Consider the following 18,411-nt stretch of genomic DNA (forward strand, 5'->3'; position numbering starts at 1 on the left):
AGAAAACATTGGATATAAACTGGGATGCCGATTGCGCTTATGAGTTCTGCATCCAGCTACAAGCTAGGAGTGGCTCGCACGGGTGGACAAAACGTACAATAAATCTGCATTATAAAAACCAGGATTTCAGCCCACACATTAGTTCTGCACTCGGCCCCGTAACCCTAGCTCTGTTTCTGTGGAGCAGGGCTTTGATCGATTTTAGGGATTTGAGTTATTTCGATTTTTCTCAGCCCGCACAATATGAAAATTGATCGTGAACAAGGACTCGAAATTCTGGGATACGGAACTCTGGTCAGGACAAGAAGGCATTTAACGCTTATGTGATATAACCGATGAGTATAATGAACTGGAACTGCGTTCCGACATCTGAGCCAGGTGGTGAACACATACTTGAAAAGAAAAAATAAACTTCAAAAACTGACTGGAATATCATTAAAATTGGGGAGGAGTTTGGATATTTTGTTTTCTTTGTTGGGCATTTCCCACATAAATAAATAAATAAATAATAATAATAAATATATATTTTTTATTGTATTTATTATTATTTTTTTTTTCTAAGGTTTACATCAGCGCTACATTAGGTGACAGATTTTTGAACATATGTTTTCGTCGTCTGATTTGTAAGGCATGGTTTTTTTTTCTATCTTAAATGATAATTTCATATCATTATTTTATTTTTCCGGTTATTACGTAATATTCAGACTTAATGTTTCTCTTTCAAGCTGTGTAATTGCTCTAAACATATTATATCCTTATTTCTCTGTTTCTTCACTCTTCTGTAGTAAGTGCATATAAATATAACAATACCGTCCATGGTTTAGATTAATAATTCAGACTCGAAAAAAGTATTCCCTTAGCTATAGTTAATTACTGTATGGAAATAAAACACTACTGAGAATATCATTTTCAGGATATTTTCATATATATTACATTAACCTGGTAAGGTGCCACTGAAGGGTGTTTTCCCGCCAAAGTAGTTCAGTTTTGTGGTCCCGTAAATTTAATCTGCTTTTACCTATTGAAGCATCTGATTTAAAAGAACGATTCCAATAAGTTCATTTTGGCATGTTTCGTAAACTGACATTTTACTCTCGCAAGGTTAGTTTTTCTGTCATGCATGTCGATTCATATGATCGAGGTATGCCATACCTTCCTGTTGATGCTCCTATTTCGTGTTCCAAGTTTACAGCCATAGTGCTATATTCAAGAAAAGAAAGTCCTCTAACTTAATGGCATAGTCTCACATGGGGGCACTCTCTTCCAAGTTGAGACAGTAGTGGAAAATGATGCAAGAAAGTAAGCTTATATAGCATCAGCCAGAAAAAGCCCTGCATGCTTCTCCCATCTGTACCTTCCAAGAATTTGTCTACTTCCTTGAATTTATTCAAACCATCCACTTCAACAGATGGAAGTGTGTTCTAACCATCCACAGGTTGAAGTCAAACTTCCACACATCTATCCTGCAACCATCCATCCTCAACTTAAATTTATGCCCCCTCATGTGTGTAGTCTCAGCAAGTTACCAGTATTGCACTGTTTCAAACAGAACTTAGATATGGAAGTGCCATTGAAGAATAAAGAAGAAAACAACTGAAGCTATTTAAAAAAGAAAAAAAAAAGTTTTAATGCAATTTCATATTTAAAAAATAGCAAGTTTTGTAACAAAAGTTTTGTTTTAAAAATTTTCTGGTTTTTTTTTTTTTTTTTTTTATTTGAAATAAAATCAAATCCCCCTGTGTACGTGAGTTATGCAGTATTTTCTGTTTTCATTTTGGGTTAGAAATTATGAGAAATTAATTTTTTGTTTAGCATTTAACAGCTATCAAGTGGGAAAAAGCATGTTATCTTTTTTTTTATATGCAACTCAATTCCCATGTGCCATCTGAAATGCCAGCAACAGTTTTTGGTTTCACTGTTAAATGTGAACAGCTGACAAAAACACATTCATTCATGTGGCATCTGCCAAATGCTATGCGAGCATCAAAGTATCAATTTGAGGGTTTAGTGTCAGCGTTAATAAAATTGCATTTTTGTTTTGAGACAACTTTAGTTTTACTTTATACAAATAACAATGCTTATCATGTCATACAGCTGTATCTCTCTAATACTTGACAAGTTAGCTCGAGGTGCCTCCGTAGCCAGGCGGGCAGGAGCAACAGTGCATAGCACACGCTTCTTGATTAGACCGGGGTTCGAGCCCGTGACTACCAAATTATAATTAAAACAAAGCGTGGTGTGTTATAGATACTACAAGAACAAATTTGTTCCACTTGGGAGGTGGGGGGAATAATAGAGGGTTAAAAAAATACAATAACATGGAAATATGGAGGATGCAGAAAGGTCAGGAAATGACCACCGCATATCCCCGCAGCGATATGGCCTTAGTTGCTAATGCTCCTAAAAAAAACCAAACAACAACAACAAGTTAGCTCGAGCTATAAGCACATTTCCAGTAAACCAAGAATATGTCAAATGACTTTTTCTTGGTTAATTACAGAAATGTTTACTACAAAATGATTTTGTAGTTAACGTTTGACACTAAACCCTTGAATTTAGAGGATGTGTGACTTCAAATTCTAAAAAAGTACAGTAAAAACATGATTAATATTATTATTATTATTGGTTTCTGTCATTTATTTTTGTTCAATATTTTGTAATTGAGTTTTGCAAATCATAATTAATAGAACTCTCTAAAATTCAGTAAAAAAGTGATACAATAAAAAAACAAAACACGGTGTCTCATAGTTTGCTGTGAGCAAATTTGTTACATTCAGGGGGATGCGAGTAGCCGAATGTTAAAATAAACTTGTGGGTAGAGCATGTTCCACTGTGCAGTTTATGGAAATAGTTTGTATTTATTATTTATATTTTTTTGCTAATAAAAATACTGGTGTGTATGGCATGTTTACTATTTATCATGCAGCTTATCTGTGTGTCCCAAGGTAGAATATAGCAAATCATAATTAATAGAAGCCCATTTTCAAGTGCTAAAGTTCTATTTTTTATATATATATAATTAAAACAAAGCGTAGTGTGTTATAGATACTACAAGAACAAATTTGTTCCACTTGGGAGGTGGGGGGAATAATAGAGGGTTAAAAAATACAATAACATGGAATTTTCTCATACCTTCTTTTGTGCCTTCAGCCTTGGTAGTCAAACATTTATTTTTTTCTTTTAAGAACAGCTAGTTCCAACACCAATTCCATAGCAGATTGCTGGAGACTTAGTCTCCAGAAATCCACTAGTGATTGATGGAGATCAGGCTAATCAGAACACTTGCATTATATGACTAATACTAATATTAACCATAATAGTGCAAGGAAGCCACAGGCTTTTGCTAGAAAAAAAAAATAATAAAATAAAAAAAATTAAATAAAAAATAACAATGTTAAAAGAATAAAATAATAATAAATAAAACAAAAAAAAATGAAAATATAAAGGAAGATTTAAAAATATAAAAGAAGATACATAAAAAGTTGATAAGAAAATAGACTAATTATTTATGCTTCCCTCCCATAGAGGTAACTATCCAGTTGACATTTGAATTGCTTCAAACCATCAGCCTCAACTCCCTGTGGAGGTAACTTGTTTCAGTAATCAACAACTTACTGGCTAAAAGAAAACTTCCTACAATCCAGTCTAAATTTCTTCTCCTGTAATTTGAATTTATGGTCGCTAGTTCTGGAATCCTTTAGAATAGTGAAAATTTTGCCTTCTTTGGAGCCTTTCAAGAAGTTTAATGTCTTTTTTTTAGCTGAGGTCTCCATTCTTGGATACTGTATTCCAAGTGCAGTTTTACAATTGCCTTATACAGCGGGATTATGGCTTATATTTTTGCAGACTACTGTTCAATAAATCATTGATAGGAGACCAGTAGCTTTCCTGGCCACTTACACTACTCTGAGAACTTATATAAAAAAAGTGCAAATAAATTTCCATTTATTCTCTAGCTGGCTGAGCCCAGAAGAGTACAAATTCATTATGACTGCTTACATACATATTGAATTATTAATGCAGCCAGATTTTCAGTGCCACAGTCACAATGGGTCATGCATTTTTTTAGTCCATTTTTTGATAGAGTAGGCATTTGGAAAAAGAAAAGAAAAAGGTTTTTCTAAAGCCTTTATCTCAAGTTCTGAGGCTGTCCCTACAATTTTTTTTTTTTGGGGAGGTGACATTCATATAACTTTTTGAATATACTAAATATGTATGCTTCATTAATACAGTTTTTATTCACTGGTTGTTGATTTATTTTATTAATTATATTGAATGTTTTACTTTGTTATAATTTTAATTGAAGTCGGCCCCAAAATTTGTGGGACCCTGTTTGTCCAGAAGTTTTCAAGTCGACTCGCACAAGCGCTTTTGGAGTGACGATAATGTGGGTAACTAGACATTAAGACAGTGGTATGCTTGTTGATAGAAATATGGAAAAGAAGTGGATGATATTATTATTTAGACCAGTGTTTCTCAAACTATCTGTGGTGAAGAACCATTTTATTTATAATCCGCTGCAGACCGCTATTTTTGTAAAATACAATAAATATGAGTTACTAGAAAACTTAAAAATTGTTCGTCATGGACTAGCAACAAACAGTTCGCAGAATGGCACCGGTCCGCAGATCATATTTTGAGTAGCAGTGATTTAGACCATTTGAGTGCAGGGCCCTGTTCGACAGAACTGGTTGCACATGCTTGTGACCAGCTGCCCTGGTTTTAGTATGAGATTTTGAAAAGTTCTATACAGGCATGGGCCGGTCATGGGCACTGGGATAACTCAGGGTCCACACACACACACACACATATATATATATATATATATATATGTATGAACCTTGCCTGGGCTTCCCAAATTGTTGGGCACCAATTTAGATGCTTACCTTAACTAATTATTTTAATTTGAAATAATGATAACGTATATATCCAGTAAAAATATCTTTAATTATAAATAAATACTCTGTTTAGAATCACTTAATATATTGTGTAATTCGAGAGCCATGAATTGCTGCAACTGTTTTAAGTCTGGATAAGCACTGTAGGGAAAACTACGCACGTCCATGCAGCAACAATGAACACCAGTTTTACAGTTTCCATTCTATTTGTTGATAAAGAGACACATTCAGCCTTGAAAGCTCCAAAGTATTTATTTATAATTAAAGATATTTTTACTGGATATATACGTTATCATTATTTCATATCACTATGGATTCCAGTACAGCAGGCCCATTTATCCTCATATTTTAATTTGAATAAAGAATAAGCAAACTTAATTTCACATTATATTATAAAAGAGAATTGTATCTATGAGTAATTATCATTTTTAATGTAGGGCTCCCTTTATGAAGCAGTATTCCTGAAAAAAATTTTACAGTTTCCATATTCATATATTTTTTAAGCATTTATTTACAAATAGTTCTAAAGCACCATATCTGTACACAGCTAAAACTTTTAGTTATGTACAGGAATGGTATGTATATGAATTACTGTACACAAATGCTATATATCTGCAGTTTGAAGTGTATTAGTTCTGAATCTATATAGAGTTTTCTCTTTTTAGGTAATCACTATGTAGTTGGCATCATATTAGATAATACAGTAATACACTAGATATGGATGATGAGCTTAAAGCAATAGATGTGGTGTTGATAGCAGGAGAGGAAAAGTTTCCATGTAATAAAAAAATGTTACAGTTGGCCTCACCGTATTTTAAAGCCATGTTCAATTCAAATATGATAGAAAGTAAATCTGAGGAAGTCCGTTTGCATGATGTGGAGCCAAATATATTGAAAATTCTTATTAATTATGCTTATAGTGGAGATGCATTCATCACTCCTGATAATGCACCTGCCCTCATGCAGGCATCCATGGTTTATCAGTTTGATTATATTTTTGATATATGTTGTAAAGTTTTATTGGAGAGCCTTAATATTGAAAATTGTCTTTCTTTGTGGGTGTTATGTGACATGTTACAGGTTGATTATCTTAGACAGCACTGCAAGAGATTTATATTGTGGAACTTTTCAGAAACAGCTAAAGAGCAAAATGTAGGCGAAGTTCCGAAAAACCTGATAATAGAACTCTTGTCCAGTACCAATTTAAACTGTGTTAATGAACTGTGTGTTGTTAAAGCTGCTTTGCAATGGATTGAATACAATAAAAGTAATGAAGAGGACATTGTTAGCGTATTGTCATGCATTAGGTATTCCTTGCTGCAAAGTGAAGACTGGAGTTTCATCATACATGAGCAGTTAACAGCAAGTGACAATTACAAAATAAAAGAATTTATTTTAGGTTTTGCTCAATGTAATATAGATCGTGAAAGCGACAAAATGACACAAAACATTTCAAGAACTAATTCTGCATATTTCAAAGCATGTTTACAAAATGAACGTTTGATGTCGAGTCCAAGATTTACTCCCTATGTGGCATTGCTAATTGGTAATGAGAATAAAGAATTAGATAGTCCAACCAGTGAAGAGTATGGAAGTCAAACGAAGAAACTTCAGTGTACCGACTTACAGTTTTTTCAGTATGAAGAATGTGGAACGTTTAGGAAAGCATCCTCCCTCCAAGTTAGTAGTCAACATTCTGCTGCTCTTGTTGGATATGCACTGTGTTCTATAGGTAGGTGGTGGTTTTAATTTTTCATCTTTTTAATTAATACTTTTTGGTTGGATTTCAAACTTATGTGAAGTTCTGTTTTTTTATTTTTTTTTCCCTCCAAAGCTGGCTGTATGTACAAGTGTGGAATTCGTCATTACCAAGGTTGTCATATTTAATCCAAGTAGTAGAATGCTGTACATGTACATTAGTGTCATTGGTTGGCTGCGTCTTCTGGAGTTCAAAACAGATGTCTTGTTATAAAAGGATTCCTAATATCCAACGCTGTCCTATTTAATCTAAGTAGAAAAAGAATGCATTCATACATTAGTATCATTGGCAAATTGGCTATGTCTTCTGGAGGTCAAAACAGATGTCTCGTTATAAAGGGATTATGATGATGATGGCCATTGTGATGAAGATGAGTCAAATAAGCCAAGAATAAAATTTAAAGAAAACTACCGGCTCCCTATGAACTTAATTTTTTCTACATTTGGTTCACAAATTTTCAAAAATTTTATTTAATACTTAAATATAGACTTAATTGTGGTAAATAGGTATCTTGAAAGTTTGAATCACATAGGTTGGCATTAATACATAATTTTATTGGCTATTATAATTAACTTATAACTTTACAAGTGTAATGGTGTATAGCAATGGTTCCCAAACTACTGAGATATACAGACCCTTTCAAAAATCGAAAAAGGTTTACGGACCCTATATATATATATATGCATATGTTTCTTTGTGTGTGTTGTATGATGAACAGTTCCAGAGTGTCTGTTTCGCAGACCCCTGGAACTGGTCTGTGGACCCCATTTTGGGAAATGCTGCCGTATAGAATAAACTCAATGTAATACAGTGGCAGACAAAAAAAAACTGCATCACCTTAAAAAAAGTAACATTTGTAGTTAAATGTATAAGATATTATTTGATTACAGTCATTTTATTTGTCGCAAAGCAAAGGTATTGCATCAGATAATGCTTCTTTTGCATCAGACAGTAATTGCAAGGTATTGTCATCAGCTGTTTCTATAAATACAGCATTAGAAGGGTATACACATTCATTAGTATCTTGTTTTGTGGAGGTGTAAGCATGGCTCCATATGTTCAGTTGACACCAAGCAAAAAAAGTTTGGCTGTTGCTCTGTCCCAGGAAGGACTTTCTATGTGGGCTATTGCTGATAAAATAGGCTGCCACCAGTCAACAGTATCACAGGTGCTGAAATTAAGGCGTGAAATCAGTGATGTGAAGAGAAGACCTGGATCAGGCCGTAAGAGAGTGACTCGCCTTCCCAAGATCAATATTTGAAATGGCTATGCCTTCGTAATCGCTCATGATCTAAAACTGGACTTTGAGATGGCTTCTGGTGTTAAAACAAGCACAAGAACTATCCAAAGACAGCTTTCAGAATGTGGTCTGCATGCCTATTGGCCCAAGAAGAAGCCTTTGTTAACCCAACAAATGAGGAAGGAGCAACTTGCTTGGGCTAAAATGCATGTTTCACGGACAAAAGAGCAATGGGACACCGTCATCTTTTCTGATGAATCGAAATTCAACTTGCATGGATCGGATGGGAAGCAATATGTCAGAAGATGAAAATCAGAGGCATACCATCCTGACTGCATAACATCAACTGTAAAGTTCCTCACAAATGTAAGAGCACCCCTTTGTTCCCCTCACTAATCTGGTTGCCCTTTTCTGTACTAGTTCAAGCAAAGGGCAAAATTCCTGTATAATAAATAAATAATAAATTTTCTGTTTATACTCCAGGACGACCAAACAGTCAGAGGAGTTTACAAGATACACAGAATACAAGAAAGAGCACCTACCGTATTCAGCAGTCACGGGCTTGAACCCCGGTCACTCAAGGCATGTGTACTTATGCATCCGTGCGCCTGACCACTAGGCTACGGCGGCCTTAACATTTGACAAGACCCAATGTGCTTCTCTGGCAGCCTGTCTGCACTGCTCAGAAAACTTCATATCTGACTGCACAACTCCCAGGTCTTTTCCATTATCCACTACTCTGAGTGTAGTACTACACAGTTAACATGTTACTCTGGGGTTACTGCTACCCATATGCAGCACTTTGCTTGTCAATGTTAAACTCCAATTGCCATTTCTCAGCCCATCTGCCCAACCTTTCTAGATCCTGTTGCAGTAGCATACTGTCTTTACTGTTATCCTGCCAACCTTTATATCATCATCTGCAAACATCGTCTTTGTATCATCATTTCCCATTAACAAACCCATGCTGTGTCTGAAATATAATTTGCTGAAATTTCTAGTTGATCCTGTATTATTTCTTTTACTAGTACACTCCATTATTTACCTTGAAACAGAAGTTAAACTAACAGATCAGTAATTAGTTGGCGCCTCCGTAGCCAGGTGGGAAGGAGCAGCAGTGCGTAGCACATGCTTCTTGATTAGACCGGGGTTCGAGCCCGTCACCACCAAATACGGAGGATGCGGAAAGGTCAGGGAATGAACATCGCATATTCTGGAGCAATATGGCCTTAGTTGCTAATGCTCCTAAAAACCAAACAACAAACAAACATCTCCTTATCCAATGTAGCAACTTGCCCTTAATGCCATACTACTCCAGTTTGTGTAATGCGCCATAAAACTCTAAAATAAACAAACAAACAAACAAGCTCCAATTTGTTCAAAGTCTTCCATGTTAAATTTAATTATCCAGTCAAATTTATCAAACAAGTTTTCCCATTAACAAACCCATGCTGTGTCTGAAATATAATTTGCTGCAATTTCTAGTTGATCCTGTATTATTTCTTTTACTAGTACACTCCATTATTTACCCTGGAACTGAAGTTAAACTAACAGATCTGTAATTATTCGGCGCCTCGTAGCCAGGTGGGAAGGAGCAACAGTGCGTAGCACATGCTTCTTGATTAGACCAGGGTTCGAGCCTGTCACCACCAAATACGGAGGATGCGGAAAGGTCAGGGAATGACCACCGTATATTCCCGGAGCAGTATGGCCTTAGTTGCTAATGCTCCTAAAAACCAAATAACAAATAAACATAACAAACTGTAAGTAGTCGTGTCACCCTTTGATCCCCTTTTGTTTTTACTGGGGATATATTTTCACAAGTCCAGTCTGCAGGGACCACCCCTGAATCCAAGGATGTTCTCTTATAGTTATGGCTGAGTTTGGTTATTTCCTTCACTGCCTCCTTCAATATAATTGGATAGATCTCATACACCCCAGGTGCCTTTCTTATGTTTATCTTCAACAATTTCTCTTCTGCTTTTATCTCAGTCATTACAAAATCATTTAGCTTCCTGTTAGAGTTTGATAAACATCTGGCATTCCTTTTCCTAAAGAATTCCTCATGTGTGAATGTAGATGCGGAATACTCATTCAGTTTGTCAGCAACCCGAGCAGGATCGTCAACAGTCAGACCATCGATGTTGAGTGGACCAATATGATTATTCCCCTTCATTCTGGAGTTTACATAAGTAAACAATTCTTTGCTGTTTTTCTTTACATCCTTTGCCAAAGGTTTCTCATCTGCCTTTGCTTACCTGACCTCCTTTGTGGCTTGATTACAGATTATATCTACCATAGGCCTCTATGTCGCCGAATAATTTATATGCATCCCATGCATTTTTCTTCTCTTCCACAAGTTTCATTAGTTCATCTCACATCCATTTTGGCCTATACTTTGAAGAGTATTTCTTAGTTGGTGTGAAAAGCGTAGTTACTTCTATGATTAATTCCCTGAACGCTTCCCATTTAGAATTTACTCTTGGTAACATCATCAGTTGCTTTTACTGTATAGAATTTAAAGCTGTGTGAGACCACTAGAATTAACCTTTATGAAATCAAAAACCTCTCCCTTCACTCTTTATGGTAGTTACATCTTTAAGTAAATCCCAAATCAATACACTGTGATCACTGCTACCTACCAGATTCTTAATGCATGAATATAATCACTGCTGATAATCAGATCAAGAGTATTACTCCTTGTTGCCTGTCTAACATGCTGCTGTAGAAAACAGTCATCCAATAAATCCACAAAAGTTTTGCTAGGTGCGAGTGACCAATCCACAAGTTCCAGTCTATATCTGGAAATTTAAAATCCTCCATTATGAGACATTCTGATTTACTGGCTGTCTATTTCATGTACAGCTATTCATTGCACTCATCAGAGTCATTAGATCTATAACACACTCCTACTTTCATTTTTGCTTTCCCAGTGCTTATGTTACACCAGACTGACTAAATATTGTATTGGCCGCCCATGTCAACTGGATGCACTGCCTTAGATTTCGTGCTTCTTAACTAAGAGCATACTCCCCATCCTGTACTCCCTTCTGTCGTGCCTTGGCAGAATTCCAGATATTTTCAAATTTAACCGTAACTCGCCACTTCTTTTCAACATTGCCTTTCTTTATATCTCTATGTCTAGCCATTTATTGTTTCATTTACACATTTTGCTCAGCTTTTTGGTTTTTTAATTCAATATTGCTCATCTGCTTTCCTAACTGTACAGTAATCAGCATCTTTTTGTGTGTGTGGGGGGGGATCCATTCAATGTGTCATCAGTATATAGCAATACCTCACTTATCATGGCTTCAAACAGCACGGGTTTCACTATAACACGGTTTTCAATTAAGTTTAAGTCTGCCACAAGGCCTTTGGTATTGGGTTCCATAATAGTCATAAAGTTTATTGTTTTATGACTATAATGTTCCATTGCCCTGAAAGCTCCTGTTTGTTTATATTTTTGTATCTTAACTTTATACAAAATTTTTTGTATCTTTATTAATATGGATAGAAGATTGTAATCAAAAGAGAATTCCTTTGAGTCAAAACATCATTCAAGCGAAAGCCACGAGCTTTATAACACGCTGAAGGAAAAAGAAGAAAATAAAGAGGAGGAGACTAAACAAATATTTACAGCCAGTCATGGTTGGTTTTTCCAATTTAAAAACCGTATTTTGCTTCACAATGTTCGTATCTCAGGTGAAAGTGCAAGTGTAAACAAAGATGCTGCTGCAAAATTTCCCATTGAATTGAAAGACATCATTGAGGAATGTTGCTACAAGGATGAACAAATTTTCAACGTTGATGAAACTGGACTGTTCTGGGAAAAAATGCCCTCACAAACTTTTTTAGCTGAAAATGAAGAGGCCCAACCTGGATTTAAAGCATCAAAAGATCGTTTAACACTTTTGTTGGGTGGAAACTCATCTGGGGATTTTAAATTGAAGAGACTACTCGAGTTCAGAGCAGAAAACCCAAGAGCTCTAAAGGGTTGCATAAAAAGCACATTGCCCATAATTTGCCCATCCAATAAGAAAGCATGGATTACAAGAGAATCATGTACAAAATGGTTCACAAATAATTTTTGTCCGATGGTTGAACGTTATTGCAAAGATGAAGGAATGGAGTTCAAAATTTTGTTATTTTTTAGACAATGCACCAGGCTATCCACCTGAAATTTCTGATCTCAATGAAAATATAAAAATATGCTTCTTCCACCTAACACAACATCTCTCTTACAACTCATGGATCAAGGTGTAATTGCTACATGCAAGGTGTATTATCTGTGGCAAACTTTTTCCCAAGCGATTGAAGCTTAAACGCGAGTGGGATCATCATCTTTACAAACATTTTGAAAAAATTATAACATCAGGAATGTGATCGAAAATATATCTGCATCTTGGCTAGAAATCACTGCCAACAACATGCATTCTGTTTGGCAGCATGTTTTGCCCCATTTGGCAAATAATTTCACTGATTTTGAATCACAAGTTCAGACAATTGCCAAAGACATTGTGAAGATCGGAAAAGACTTGGGTTTCGAAACTTTGGATACTGCCAATGTTTGTGACTTCATTGACTCACATGCAGATGACTTAGATGATGCAACTCTCATTGAAATTGATGTGCAAACTGCATATGAAGAAGAGGAAAACAATTCTGAAGACAATTCTGAAAACAATAACACTGAAGTGTCATCAAAAGAATTTTCAACAGAAGAATTGGAGAAAGTTTTTCTGGGAGTTTACATGGCCCGCAAGGTGATTATGAATGGAGATTCAAATGGTGAACATAGCATCAAGATACACCAAATTTTACAAAATGGGATTCAATGCTACAAAGCCCTGCACACTGAGAAAGAGAAGAGATGACTTCACCAGACTTCATTATTGAAATACCTAAATAAACAAAGCTTTTTTTCTCATCTCTCACGATTTTACCTTTTCAATAATAAAATTTTTGCAATATTCTTTTATTTTAAATCCTTTTAATTGGCTATCAAGTGCAATTTGTTTATAGACTGTTTTTCTTGTACGCATTCAATTAAAACCCATTATAATTATACCTCAATCAACACGGTTTCACATAACACGGAACAGTTTCGGTACCAATTATCAGTGCTATGTGGGGTAACTAGAGAAAAGAATATCGTAGACCTCATCACCACCCATGAATCAGATGACATAACAGGGCTGACAGTAGAGGAACCAGTAGCAGGAAGTGATCACATAGGATGGATGATGATGATGAGAGAGGTAGCAGTAGTAAAAGGCAAAGGAATGGGTTTTAATTTCAGAAAAGGAAATTATGATGCCTTAAGGTACTACATGGCCTCTATTAACTGGGTAGATATCGCACAGAGAACGAATACAATTGAACTGTGGTATGCTTTTAAAACATTAATCACAGATGCCTTGAATGCGTATTTGCCATTAAAAAAATTCTCCACGAGTAGGGTTCCAAGTTGGAAAAAGTGAAGTTGCCACATTACTTGAACAGAAGTGGTGGCAAGTGAGTGCATTGAACTATTGGGGCTAATTATGCGAGCATCACTAGACTCTGGGGAGATTCCCTTGGATTGGAAAAGTGCCAGTGTATCTCCCATACATAAGGGTGGCTCTAAGAGTGAAGTGGGAAATTATCGACCTATCAGTCTGATTTCAGTGGTAGGGAAAATCATGGAGGCAATGATCAAGGGTGGAATTCAGGATCATTTGGATCGAATTGAAATTCTCAAGAATACTCAGCATGGTTTTGTAAAGGGAAAATCATGTTTTACAAATCTGGTTCACTATTTTGAAAGGGTCACTCATGAGCTGGATTTAGGGAATAATTTCGACATTGTTTATTTAGATTTCAGCAAAGCTTTTGACTCAGTCCTACATGAGCAGTTGCTTTATAAGCTGGAACAGGTTGGAATCACTGGGAACCTTAGATGGATAGCAGGATGGCTTCAGGGCCATGTGATAAATGGCTATTCCTCAGATTGGGTTGATGTAAGAAGTGGGGTTCCCCAAGGATCAATATTAGGACCACTGTTGTTTTTAATTTTCATAAACAACATCAATGAAGGGATAGAGGGCGTGATGTCTAAATTTGCAAATGATGTTAAAATTGGTAGAGTAGTTAATAATCACTGTCAAGCTAAGCTTCTTCAAAGAGACCTAGATAGACTTCAGGAATGATCAGCGAAATGGCAGCTATGCTTTAATCCAACAAAGTGTAAGGTAATACACCTGGGAAACAGTAATTCCAAAATAACTTATTCACTTGGTGGAGTTCAACTAAACCCAGTACTGGAGGAAAAGGACTTGGGTGTTACGATACGGTCAGACATGAAATTCTCTGAGCATTGTAAACAGGTTGCAAGGAAGGCCCATGGTGTCCTATCGATGATCTATCGAACTTTTGCAAGTAGAGATAGGGACGTGATAATCCCATTATATAAGGCTTTTGTTAGACCACACTTGGAATACTGTGTTCAGGTATGGAGACCGCACCTAAAGAAAGACATCAAGCTTCTTGAAAGGGTGCAAAGATGGATAACTCGCCTGGTGAGATCGGCAAAAGGGCGTCCTTATGAAGAAAGACTTCAAATATGTGGGTTGCAGAGTTTGGAAACTAGGCACCTTAGAGGAGATTTGATTGAGGTGTTTAAGGCTCTGAGAGGCATCAGTAAAATGAATGAGGATGAAATTTTCAAGATTATAAATGATGCTAGAACTAGGGGACATAAATTCAAGTTACGGGGGGGGGAAATGTTTAGATTGGACTGCAGGAAGTTTTATTTTAGCCTGCGAGTTATAAATTACTGGAATGAGTTGCCTACATGGGTGGTAGAGGCTGACAGTTTGGGGAAATTCAAAGGTCATCTGGATAGTATCTTCGGGTGAGGGAAGCGCATAGGATGATAGGTTTAATTTCATTTTCTTTTATTAATTATTATTATTATTTTTATATATATCATTGTTTTATTCGGGTTTCGGTTTTTTTTTTTTTTTTTTTTTTCCGGCTGGTGCAGCATAAGCCATAGGTTTTCTTGCACCATGCGGCCATTATTAATACTAATACCATTGCTGTATTTCATTAATGTCTGCACTATTATTATGTTAATACTATATTACATTTGTCACGTTTATGATACTATAGATATGTGTAGTATAAAGTTGATACAATCTTTTTAAAACTTTTCATTCTTTTTAATAGCATGCAAAAAAGTGACCATAGTACATTAATTATGCAATTGTGCAGGGTATCAACTTACATATATACCAGTGCTCTATAAACACTGCAAAAATCAATGTTATTTTTTTATTGATGAAATATGAAAAAGAGCCTTCCAAAAAGGGGGGGGGCTTGCTTATAATGCTCTTTTGTGCAGTTCACCTCAAAAGCACAACTGGAGTTTACTGTGCTTTTGCAATATACACCATCATCAAAAAAAAATGCAGCCGTTTTGAATGTCTTTATTCTTTGATCTGTTAGGCTAGCATTTAGTTAGTGTAATACTTTTGTTGGTAAGTTTCCATCTAGTGTATGCCAGCTGTAGTGAGTTTTTTTGAGGAATTTAGAAGTTTTATAGCAATTGATAAACTATGTGCATAATATTAATGTTTCTGTTTTTTCTCTGTAGCTGGATGTTATTTTTGACAATCTTTGATTTTTTTCCTTCAATCTTAGACTGAAATTGTCAAAAAATAAAATCAAGGTCAAAAATTTGTAAAAAACGAAATTTGTTACTTTTTTTAATGTTGTAATATGCTCTGCACATACACTGCCTAGTCAAAATTTTATGACCCCCTTGTTTTAGCAATTAGCTTCCCCCCCCAACCACACATGTCATGGTGAGAACTGGTAAATGTGATACTGCAGGTTCATGGCATTGAGGTACTTGACCAACATGGGCAAGGGATGTGATCTGATGAACTTTGAAAAAGGGATGATTGGTGGGTATTGGTTGAAGGGTGAAAGTATTGCGGAAACTGCAAATCTTGCGGGCTGTTCCAAGAGTGGACAGACCAATGGCAGGCACTCTGTCTCATTAATGGTCATGGTGAATATAGGTTGTCCTGCCTTATGTTAGCCAGTAGACAGAAAACCAGTGGAACAGTTGACCATGGTCCTGTGGTCTTTAACCAGGAGATGGCCAGAAGTTTTTATAAGAATACGATCCAGCGAACTCTCCTCTGTGTGGGCCTTCTGGAGTAGACACCAAGTCAAAGTACCCATGCTTATGGCCACCTGTTGCCAAAGGTGCCTAAAGTTTGTCAGAATCTGAACAGCATCATAGGACCATTTTTTTTTTTTTTTTTTTTTTGATTTGGTAGTTGTTGGCGCATCGGCTTCTGTGGCCATATTGCACCTCCCAAGGTTTTTGCAGTACTTTGATCCAAGCCCGAGGCGGGAATCGAACCCGCGACCTTTGGGTTGCCGGGCAGGTACTTTACCCACTCGGCTAGCCCGGTCGGCTATAGGACCATTTGACAGCAACAAACTGCATAGAGAAATCACTCCAATGCCCTGGACCATTAAACGGCAAAGAAAAATCACTCCGATGCCGTGGTCCAATAGAAACAGGCAGGTAGCGGTGGCAGTGTTTTGGTATGGGGAATTTTTTCCTACGAATCTCTTGGAGCCCTCGTACCCCTTGATCACACTTCGAATGCTAAAAACTACCTATCTATGGTGGCTGCTCACCATCACTGTCTTGAAGGCACAGGCATGTTCCAGCAGGATAATGCACCCTGCCATGTTGCTGGGTATTGTTTGAGTGGTTTGCTGAACACAAGTGACTTCCAGGTGCTACCTTGGCCACTGAATTCACTGGATATGAATGCCATATAACCTCTCTTTGATTATGTTAATTGATAAATTCAGTGTTTCAATGCTCTACCACAGACTATTGCAGATCTGCGGGATATAATCATGACGGTGGTACAACATACCTTCTACAATATCGGTGGCCTTATAGAGTGACTTTTAGATGCTGCTACCTTGGCCACTGAATTTTCTGGATACGAATCCCCCATAACCTCTCTCTGGGATTACTTGAAATGACAGATCCAGGGTTTGGATACTCTACCATGGATTGTTGCAGATCTGTGGGACACAATCCTGATGATGGTGCAGTATACCTTCTACAATATTGGAGGCCTTATAGCATCCATGCCTCACCATGTGGCAACAAGAAGAGGACATACCCACTATTTGGTAGGTTGGTTATAATGTTTTGACTGGACAGTGTATATGTATTGCTTGATTCCATTTCATCAACTGCTGGTTCTGAATTCTAGAGAATTGGGATTTTAACTTGTGTAAGCCCATGTCCCAGGTTTGTTTAAAAGGTTGCACCTTCCTATGCTGATTTTTGAAACCATTGTAAATATAAAAATGCCTACTATTACTAGGAATCACAGGTAACAGATGGTACCACATCCTGTAGTTTCAAAACAATCTGGTACGTTTGTACATATGCAGACATGATTTGTTGACACTGCATTGAAATAACCTTCAAAAATTGTGTACTTGATCCACGGAGCCCATGTGGGAAATTCCACAGACATTATTATTAGCCATATGGTGCAAGGAAGCCTGAGATTTTTGCTGCACCAACCAAAAAAAAAAAAAAAAAAAAACATTGAGTTATCCTGAGAGAGAGAGAGAGAAGGGAATCACCAAGAAAGAGAAGAATGTTGATATCCAGCTCAGGACCTTGGGTATGCCAAGCCCATACTCGCTATATGTGAGCCCCAGCATGTGCACACATACATACACTTATGAAAGGATTAAACATGTAGGATATGGGATTTTTTTTACTGGTTATTGATACTTTGTAGTAAAAAAATTCTGTAAGCAAGATGAAGTACAGGTAACCCTCGTATAACACAGTAGTTTGGTTCCTACAAAATCTCATGTAATGTGAAACCGTGTTATACAGGACTAAGAACCAGTACAAAAAAGGGAGGTTATGTTCCAAAAGCTAACAAAAATACACCTTTTTTTTTTTTAATAACTATTGGAAACTTAATTTTTATAGTAGTAATAACTTAATATTTTAACTTTATTTTTATAATAGTAGTAACTTGAATAGTAATAACTAAATGAACGTCTTACCTTACAAACTGTAATACTTATATGTTAGATAATGTACATTCATTTAATTTTCTTCCTCTTTTGCTGCTAAGCACAATCTCTTCTGCAGCATCTAGATTTCGTGTACCTTCTGCTCTTTGTCACAATCTGCATGCTTTGAAGTCACAATTTTTTATGGTCTCAAACAATCACGAGTTCAATAGCACAGAACCTAACCCAGGGATCTCCCAACAAAATACAGTGGAACCCCCCCACTTTAAAGATATAAAGCACAAATTTAACTTTATTACCTTACCAATTAACAAAGTTAAATGATACATGAAAATTGGAAAAATATTTTCTAGTTAGCAAAATAAAAATAAATTTATGCTTACGTACATAGCTTAATTAATACATACCGTAATACATACATACTAACT

The 18,411-nt window shown here is 36.3% G+C and overlaps 1 protein-coding gene across 1 annotated transcript in view; it reads left to right on the plus strand.

Annotated features, from left to right (window-relative positions):
* The first annotated feature begins 567 nt into the window (after positions 1-567).
* The window catches only part of LOC150087477 (ectoderm-neural cortex protein 1-like), a 35,157-nt gene continuing 17,313 nt past the window's right edge, over positions 568-18,411 (plus strand). Inside the window, exons 1-2 of the mRNA XM_090372502.1 lie at positions 568-623; positions 5,564-6,630. Of these exons, the coding sequence (XP_090228628.1) occupies positions 5,616-6,630 (1,015 nt within the window). The 5' untranslated portion in view covers positions 568-623; positions 5,564-5,615. The remainder of the gene's footprint in view (positions 624-5,563; positions 6,631-18,411) is intronic.

This window comes from Mastigoproctus giganteus, chromosome 4 (assembly GCF_048544385.1).
Source record: "Mastigoproctus giganteus isolate SK-2022 chromosome 4, ASM4854438v1, whole genome shotgun sequence".
NCBI classification, from domain to species: Eukaryota; Metazoa; Arthropoda; class Arachnida; order Uropygi; family Thelyphonidae; genus Mastigoproctus; species Mastigoproctus giganteus.